The sequence below is a fragment of the Apis cerana genome, linkage group LG16, assembly GCF_029169275.1.
Source record: "Apis cerana isolate GH-2021 linkage group LG16, AcerK_1.0, whole genome shotgun sequence".
Taxonomy (NCBI): Eukaryota; Metazoa; Arthropoda; class Insecta; order Hymenoptera; family Apidae; genus Apis; species Apis cerana.
The window spans coordinates 409493-419816 of record NC_083867.1 but is presented as its reverse complement, the minus strand read 5'-3'; the positions used below and the strand labels follow the sequence as shown (position 1 = coordinate 419816).

At 21.5% G+C, this 10324-nt stretch overlaps 1 protein-coding gene across 1 annotated transcript; it reads right to left on the bottom strand.

Annotated features, from left to right (window-relative positions):
• Positions 1–3177: 3177 nt before the first annotated feature.
• Positions 3178–5277, bottom strand: LOC108004216 (odorant receptor 4-like). Its single transcript, XM_062086221.1, has 7 exons — positions 5250–5277; positions 4651–4912; positions 4230–4346; positions 3952–4042; positions 3729–3874; positions 3508–3640; positions 3178–3436 (listed from the first exon to the last, which is right to left on the bottom strand). The coding sequence occupies exons 1-7, from the start codon at positions 5275–5277 to the stop codon at positions 3386–3388; spliced, it is 828 nt and encodes a 275-aa protein (XP_061942205.1). The 3' UTR covers positions 3178–3385.
• Between the last annotated feature and the right edge of the window lie 5047 nt (positions 5278–10324).

The window sequence follows — 10324 nt, the reverse complement described above, 5'->3', positions numbered from 1 at the left end:
TCTTTTTTCTTTTTTTCGTTATCAATCATTTGAAAATATTGTTTTTTCTTTTCTATTCATTTAAATTCAATTTCTTAAATTTTTAAAAGTCAATTCTAAACAAAATATTATTTTTTTGCCAACAATTTTTTTGTATATAATGCACTATTATATATATATATTGTATTATATATATATTGTATATTAACATTATTCGGCTAATCACATTAAATATAACTTTTTTCTAATATTAATTTACATCATATTAATTTATATAATATAAATTTATATAATGTGATATTAATTTATATCGTATTAATTTACAAACTATGTATACTGATAATGATTCATTAATAATTGTTTATAAAATATATAATATAATATATATTTGAATATTCCATTCACATATGAAGGAATCAAATTTGACTTATATTCTAGATCATTTTCTTTGTCTTTGGTCTTGTCTTTGGAAAGCATTTTTTTTTTGTTATCTATAAAATCATTAGCAAAGGCTTGGTTTAGATGATTTATATCTTGGAGAATATTTTATTTCATACATAGTTCTAATCTATTAATATTGTTGTATTATATTATATTGTATCTGTTAATACTTGTTTTATATTGTATTTCTGTCTTTGTTCGATTGCTATTTTGCATTCGTATAAAATTGTCAATCATTATTGTTTGGTTTTGGCATAAGTTGCAGACGTTCATGAATTATTTTTATGTGGCCCCTTTTCAATCTGGATATCATATCATCTTTTCTTTTCTATTTAAGTTGTTACATAATATTTGTTGCTAGAAGAATTTGATTTTAAATTTTTGTTCTTCTTTTTGGATCCATTTTTTATTCTATTCATTTTGTAACTATTTTTATGTGATTAACATCTTAATATCTTGATAAGAAATTAGGGTAAGTGAGTTTTTAATTAGTGAAAGGGTTATAATTTTTTTGGCTGCATTTAGCTCTTTCATTTCTCAATATTCCTTGATGTAATAATTATAATCGTTATATTCACATTTTACTTTGAAAGTTTTGTATAAATCTCTTATATGTAAATTATTATTTCGTATTTTTATTATTTATTATGATTGTATGTTTTGTTATTTATTATGTTTAGAGCTTATAATTTAGAGCTTATAAATTATACTCATAGAAACTAACCAAATTTTGTAAGTTGTTGACAAGTATATAGATTATTCTAGAATTCTAAGATTTCTATTATATTTTGCGAGATAAAGATTAATGACAAAAGACTAATGTTTGTTTAGAATTATTTTTATTGATTTATTATTTGCCGTGATAACATATCTTATCTGATTTGAATCTCATCAAAATCTCGATTTTGATTTTGATAAATCTGTAAAGTTGAAATTAGCATAATTTCAACTTTATTTAGTTATTTAGTTTTATGAATTTTATATTGAATTAATATTAATTTATGAATTATATAATTTATATATATATTATGAATATTATGTTCTGATTTGTTTTTCGAACTTTTTGGAAAATCAGTTAGACTATTAGTTTATGACTTTTATTGTTATTTTTGTTTGGAGATTATTTTTGTTTATTTTTGTTCCATGATGAGAATTTCAATTATAGGTGAATTTAGAATGAATTTGTAGAATCTAATATAAAATAATTAATAACTCAAGTTTCTTATTTAGTTCAATGTTTAATATCCTATATTTGTTTGAAAAGATGTATTTGAAAATAGAATTGCTTGAAATGGAAATTTTCACATCTTTTCCTTGTTTCATTTTTTTAAATAAAATTCTACTTATTGGATAAGTGCAATAAGTACCTATGGCTTAAGGCTATGTTTTGATTGATTTTATTATTTTTAAATATAATTTTTACTGTGTTTTACTGTATTTATAATATATTTTCAATAAATTTATCACATATTTTCATAAAAAAATTAATTTTTCAATATAAAAAAAAATTTTAATCTTTCAAATTAAAACAGAAAAAAAAAACAATTTGATCCAAGAAATAATTTTTAAATAAAACTTCATAAGTAGCAATATGTAATATATTTTTGGAATTATTATATATTATTAAATTTTTTTTTTCATTCTCAATTTTAAAATTTGTTTGGTTTTTTTTTATTGTATCACTTAAAAAGACAACGTCTTAACTTTAATATAGAATCACATTTGAGAAACCTTGCTGATTGCTTGGCCACGCTATCTGTATGTATATCATTGGAATGTATGTCGTTAATCTCATAATAATTTCTAAAGAAGTATATTCATAAGTTTATTCATAAGTTAAAATATTTTTGTATTTTAAATCCATTGATAATAGCATTGATCGTTTTTTCTTTTTACCAGTATACATCATAATAACATAATAACATAAAGATAACATCAATAACAACAAATTTTAATTTTGTTTATCAATGTTTAAATTATTTCTGAATAGCAAAGAGAACCACTATAAGTTTATAAATAAAGATTGAGAAATATATAATATTTATTTTTTATTGATAAGGTTTTTATAATTATTCATTATTCATAACAATAATATAAAATAATTTTATTATGTTTAATAAATTTTAAAAAAATAGATATAGTTACAAAAAGTGCTCATATGATAAAAAATAGATATATTAATTTATGAATCAATACATCTTTTGAAATATGTTGTTTAATTTGTTTAATCTTTTAGTTAGTCCTTAAATTCCTATTTTACAACTATCAATATTATGTTTTTGTCATTCCTAATATAATTATAATATAATATAATATAACTATTATAATATAACTTTCTTTTTTATTAAAATTTTTTTTTTACTTATTGATATAATTGATTTATGAAAAATTTTTAATTTTTTAATTATTATCTTCACATTATTTAATACTTTTTAAACTTATATAAATTTATAGTAATTCATAATTTCTTCAGTTATATAAAAATATAAATTTACATAAATTATATATTCATAATTTAGATATAAATTTGAAATTAATATTAAATTAAAGAAATAACGCATATCACATAGAAATTTAATATAATACCAATTATTTTTTGCAAAATATCTCAAAAAGTGTAAAAGACTATTAATTAATCTATAAGAAAAAGTTATTCAAAATAATATTCTCTTATAAATTTATATTTCATAATCATTTTTTCATAAATTTTATTTCATAATTAAAATTTATCTTTAGAATAAATAAAAAAAAAAAAAATAAAATCGCAATTGGGTGAAAAAAAAATTGATTGATTTCAAGTAAATATATTACATAAAAATCTAATTTTATTACTTTTTAATATCAATTTATTAATGTTTCATTTCTTTTCTTTTTGCTAAAATATGATCAATATCTTAAAATTTGAATAAGATAGATTTTTCTAAATAGTCATTTACAATCATTTGTACGATTATTCATCAATTTTTTAATCCATAGAATATATAACCATGAAATACGAAAATGCCGTACGTAGTATCTGAAATAATTCAGTTTCGATAAACAGACACACATAATAAGATTAAATATTAATTCAATCATTTTTATTACCGTTGCATATACATTATAAGATGCAATCATAGAACCCAATAACACGAAATTAAGACTTTTCAAATTATTCTGCATGATGAACAATAATAATTTTTGTTCTATTATTGGGAGTTTGTACCATTCTGTGTTGTATCTAGAATTAGTTCATAACTAATGAATTATTATTATTTTATTATTATTAAAATCTTTCTTTAATGTATTCATGAATTAAAAATACTTACGTATCTATAAAAATATTAGAACTATGATTAATTATCTCTTGCGCAAAATGATTTGGAATAAATCCGTAAATAGTAATGCAAATTACAAAAATTAAAGATGAAAATATTTCGTTCGTATTAGTTCTGGATGTTACTGATTTGGCAAGCTAAGATAAAAAATAATTATAATTATCAATTATCGTGATTAATTATTATTTATATCGTCCAGATATTTGATACTCACTTCGAAAATGAAAATACTAAATGCAATTAAACCTAATAATATTAATAAATCATAGGTTATGATTATCTTTTCTTGAATCCAATTGATATAACTTTAACAAAAGAAAAAAATAATTTCATTAATTGTACGAAATATTAATCTTTAAAGATTTTAATGAAAATAAATATAAAAAGAAATAAATGAAAAATTTAATATTATTATAAAGAAATTATTAAAAAAAATATTATTATGCTTTAAGAAACTTGTTTATGATTATCGCTTGATAATGAGATACTAACTTTTTGATTTTTACATGTAAATATACAATTGACATGACTTTTTTGCGGATTATTATACTTCTTTCTGTAGAAGATACTTTTGGTATGTTTGCAACAAATGTATTAGTTATACGAAAGCTGTAAAAAAACTAAGAGAAATCACATGTACAATAGATAAATGAAATAATTGAAATTAAGCAAATATTATATAATAAAAATATGAAATACTTCATAATTAATATATATTCCAATCAAGAAACGAATTTAAAACAATTCAATGATGATATCAATGCTTGATAAAAAATGTTAATCAATAAATATTGAATAATTATATTAAAATATTCAACTAATATAAAATATATTATAATTATATAAAAATTTAAAATAAATAATTTTTAATTTTTTTTAATTTAATAAAATTTATATTTTTTAATTTTTTTACCTAGTAATTTTTAACAATCCACAAAGATGTATTATCATAGCCATAGATATTGTTTCAATGGCGATATATACTAATCCTCCGAAACTGGTAATAATGTTCAAATGCATGCCAAAAAAATAGAAAAATTTTTGTTGATCGATGAAATAGTAAATTTCAATTGGAACTGTCCGTGGGCGAGTGTGATTTAAAGGAATCAAAATATCTAGGATATCATTACCAAATATATTCAAAAAGAATACCAATTGTAGTGGCACGATAATAACTGTAATAATATTACTTGTTAATTAATTGTTATATTTAAAAATATCTACAATAAAACACAAAAATCATAAATAATTTTAAGAAATCTCACGTATAATAATAACATTTATGTAAAAAAACATTATGTCACTTTTCATGCATGTAATAAAAATATAAATAAAACTATTAATTATTACTAATTATAAATATGAATAATATATTATTTTTTCATAATAATGTGTTTGATAAGAAATTGAAAACAATGTCTGCGAAAATACCATTTATAAATAAATGACTAATAACATGTTGTGAATACTCGATCGATTCTTCGTAATTACTATGTGCCTACCTATTGATACCTACAGACCTATAGACTGAATGTTTCATTATTCCTGTCCGAACAGCCAATATTATTTTTTGTTGCAATCGATATAATTTCTGTTCGATCTGTATTCGTATAATTTAAACGAAGAAAAATATTTTATATTTTAACATTTATAGTAATAGGAATTTGAATGATAATTTGAATAACACGACAGTTGTTATGAAATAACAGATGTATATGAAATTATGAAATGATCATAAAGAAACTAAAAAATTTCCACTTACTAACGAAACATATTGTTATTCTTCTTATGACTTTAGAATATTCATGAATGATTCGGAGCTCTTCTATATTCATTAATGAATTCCAATCATTTTTAATTTCATCTAGGAAGTTTTTTATCTATAATTATGAAAAATAATATCTTAATATAATATTCTTAAAGTACAAGTTCAAAATAAAAATATTCAAAATTTCAATAATAATATAACAATCATAATATAACAATAATAATATAATAATAATATCCATTTATATTTTTCTATACTCACATCTTTAATGTTTAGCAAATAATTAAAATATTTCATAATGCAAATACATGTACACGAGATATAGGATAACAAAGTCAATGTTAAATTTATATCCATTTTTAACATTATGAATGACATTGCCTAAAATTAAAATAAAATCTTTTTTTCGAAAAAATTAAATTAATATTTCAATCTATAAAATAGTAAATTTACAATTACAATATTATTAATAATAATTAAAGAATTAATAACAATTAAAGAATAAAATACCTGTATAAATAACCAAGTACTTAAAAAAAAAAAAATAAAAATATTTAACATTTTCGAATATATTGTTCTTTCGTATGGCCAAAGACCAACACAAATCATGAGAATTCGATTAATGTTATAATATTGACTACCTTCGAAGTCCATTCTTTTATGAAATTTAAACAACAGTCACACAACTGAACACTATTCCCACAATTTTTCCTATTCTTGAATATTTTCCATATGCCCGACCGTTATGAAAATCAAAAAGTAATAATATTGATATATCGCGTGACAAGTGATGGACAACGGCTATAGTTTAATTGTAGAGTTAGGAATTTGTTATTGGTAATTTCAGGATATAAACGTCACAAGAATTTAAATGCAATCTATAGAATTTATTTCAATTCTAAGATAATTTTTAATTCTGAGGAAAATAAGAATTTCTTTCTTATGTATTCTTCGTTCTATAATTCTTTTATAATTATCGAATATTAATATACGTATGTATATATTCGTTTTCTAATATGAAAGGCTGAAAAAAAAGACACAAGAAATATTTTAGGTTTTATTTGTTTTATATATCTTTGATCGAAACGTATTACTTGTGTTAATTAATATTTTATTGACTTTTAGACAATCAAACTTAATAATATCAAATAACTAAATAATATAATAGTTTTAAAAATTTTAAATGTAATTTAGTATTATTTTTAGGATATTCTGATTTTTGATATTTCGTAAATGTTTTGTAAATTTACTTTTTGTAAACATTCTTAAAGTTGTTATTCATTCTTATAATATTATATTATTATATATATCTTATATATTCTTTATTTTATTCAAATTATTAAAAAATTAAAAACTACAAAATTTATAAAAAAAATTTTATGTAATTTTTGCAATAACAATATATTAATAACCATATGATAATGAAAACTATAATTGATAAAGCTAAAAATGAATAATAATTTTAGGATTTTTTTATATATGCAGTGTATAATAGCAATATGATAATAGAAAATGTTAATAAAAATTATATTTATTTTTTGTCTCTTTGCTTTAATGATCTCAATGAAATTTCACAAATCATTAAATATAAATACTAAAACATTCTATTACATAATGATATTAAATTTAGTTGTATGTAACAAGTAAAATTTTGTAAAATAAATTTTATAAATTACAAATGATCATTATTAAAAAACATTTTAACTTATAACAAGCATAGAAACGTAGATAATTCGTAGATAACATAAATCATTAACATTATTTGTTGTTAAAAATTATTATATAATTGATTCTTTTTTAATTTTCAAATAAATAATAAAAATTTTTTCTTATATGAGAAATAATATATTTAGAAAAAAATAAGTATTGCAAATATATTAAGTTTCGCTTAATGACTGCCACTGCGCTCTATTATCATTATTGTTTGTTATGCATCGCAACGTGAGAAAATTTTCACAGCAAATTTATTTATCAATAGTTATCAAAAAGTCACAAATAATATAAAAGAGAAAAGAAAAATTATTCACGTTCCAGATCATGAAATTGTAATAGGAGCAAAGATAAAACGGATGACAAACTGAGAAAAATGCAGAATCAATTGGATATCCTAATAAATTAAATATAACGACTCCAGAACCAAATAGATATATCAAATAGATCCATAATTCTGCAATACAAACATCTGAGAGGCTATTCAGATTGATAAATTCGATGATACATCAAAGTTTGATGGCAATATCGATGGGATCGTTAGTTTGGAAAATGGTAAGTAAAAACTTCTAGAGTGTTTTACGATTGATTTAATATAAATATAATCTTGTACTAATCTTGCTTACCATGTAACGAGAGGAAAACAATAATCCTTCCATACAAATGCTATATAGCAAATCAGATTCATACGATATTGGCAAAGCAATTAATAATAAGAAAATTTAACAAGAATTTTAATCTCACTAATTTAAATAAAAACTAATAAAAACAATGAGTATGCTTTTTAGCGAATCTCATTCTCAATAGAATTTTCTACAGTTTTCAGATAAGTCTCAAACTGACAAAAAAATTAATTTAATGAAACGTAGTGAGGAAATCATAACAGTAACAAGCTCTACAGAACTCATTTCTATTTCCACTGTTATGTTTTTGGGAGAAAATCCTAATGTCACGAATGAAGTCGATTTTTATTTTGAATTAAAATAGACTCGGGAAGACTTTCGGAAGGAATACAAATATCAAGTCAGCCGAAAAAGTCTTAAAATCTATTACACAGAATTCCATAAACCAAGGAAATGTGAAAAACCCATCTATCAAATACAACCAGCTAGGATCAGGATTGAAAAAGACTAATTCTAAAGTTTAGACCAAGGATTCAAAAAGTCTCTCATCAAAACTTCTTAAAAACGTCAATTCAGGGATTGAGTCAAACACGGAAAAAATAATCTAAGTAAATACTATTGCTGATCATTTAAAAATTTTCCAGAATAATTAGAGAAAATTATCGATAGGTTTATAATAATGTAAAATATAATATTATAATTTCAGTGTATAATATTCAGAGAAATATAAAATATAAAATCTCTTTTAAATTTTCCCCAGTTCGATATGTCATATTTCATGAAAAGCAGTAGTCTGCTGGAAACTTTAATGAGTTTGAAAGCTAAAATTAATAAATTAATTTATAAACAGGCAATAGAACAATGCATCGATTGCGAGAATCAATTTTTATCCTCATATTTTTTGGTGTTCAAACCAGGTGAATCCAATAGATTAATTATTAACTTAAGAGTTTAAACAAATTTATCCATCAAAACCATTTTAAAGATATCTGCTCAAAAAAATTGTTACAACAGGGTAATTATATGAATATAGATTTGCAAAATGCATATTTTTTATTATCAATTTATGAGGAATTTCGAAAGTTTTGAGATTTAAATTTAAAAATAAATTATTTCAATTTACTTGTCTACTATTTAGTTTGTGCACTTCCCTGTATATTTATACAAAAATTATGAAATCGATCATGAACAAGCTCAGACTTTCAAGGATATTGTTTGTGATTTATATCGATGATTTTCATAAGATAATCACAGAAAGTATGCGCTAAAAATATACAGAAGGAATTAATTAATTAAAAAGTTTAGGCTTCATAATAAACTATAAAAAGAGTCAGCTTATCTCTGAGCAGAGACGTACATTTAGGGTTGTAATAAACTGAAAATTTTATTATTCTCTTGAGTTAAGAGAAAGAAAAAAAAAGATTTATAATCTGCATATACAGTTTGAACAGGAAAAAGTATACAAAATTATTTGCCACGTCCTGTGATCACTTATGGTTCGATACATTGTAAACGATTAGAAAAACAAAAATTTTTAATTCTAATTATTAATGATAATAATTATGAAATTATATATTTGTATTAACAGAATCGTGAGGACTGACTTAGATTGGTGGCAATCTAATAATATAATGTGAAAAAAAGATGAGATCGTAGCATAAAATAAGATAAATTCTATTAAAAAAAATAAATTTAAATTGAAATTTTTTGTAATGCGTCTCTTATAGGGTGGAGCGCTTATTGTTAAGATAAAAATGCTCATGAATTATTGATGAAAAAAAATTCAGTATAAATTATCTCGAACTTCTGACAGCATTTTTCGCATGAAGTGCTTTGCATCACATTTAATAAATTGTGAAATTTTATTGAGGCTGGATAACACATCAACAATTGTTTATATTAATAATTCAGAAGTAAAAGTATAAGAGAAAAATTCTGTGAATTTTTATTACTTATATACCGTCGAAAGAAAATTCTGAAACTGATTTGATTTCTAAGATTATTAATGCTGATACAGAATGGGGATTAAATGAGGAAACTTTTAGAACTGTTTATAAAAAATTTAGGTCATTTTCAATTGATTTTTTTCGCCTCTTGTATTAATAAAAAGTGCAACAAATTTTACTCGAGATTTCCCAACTGAAATCCCCTGCAGTTGACGCGTTTACTATTTCCTGAAAGAAAGAATATTTTTACGTTTTTCTCTCGTTTTTTTTTTTTTTTTGATTGCAAAAAATATTGTAAAAAATATTTTTGGACAAAGCAAAATTGATTGTAGTGATACTTAAGTGACTAACACAATCTTGGTATCCGTTATTTTTTTCTCTCGTAGTTGATTTTCTATTAGTTCTGGATTTCCAGAATAATCTCTTATTATCTTCTTGCAAGAAGATCCACAGATTAGCCAACAATCTGTATTTGATGATAGAGTTTTTATCAAATCTGCATTTATGAAAAATGGCATCAGCGAATTAGCGAATATCATG

Excerpts from the sequence above, each read along its gene's own strand:
- LOC108004216 (XM_062086221.1), bottom strand. The coding sequence starts at position 5,277 with ATGAAACATTCAGTCTATAGGTCTGTAG. Across the intron at positions 4,913-5,249 it reads TTCAGTCTATAGGTCTGTAG|TTATTATCGTGCCACTACAA; the intron begins GTATCAATAGGT and ends ATATTATTACAG. Across the intron at positions 3,641-3,728 it reads TCTAATATTTTTATAGATAC|ATACAACACAGAATGGTACA; the intron begins GTAAGTATTTTT and ends AACTAATTCTAG.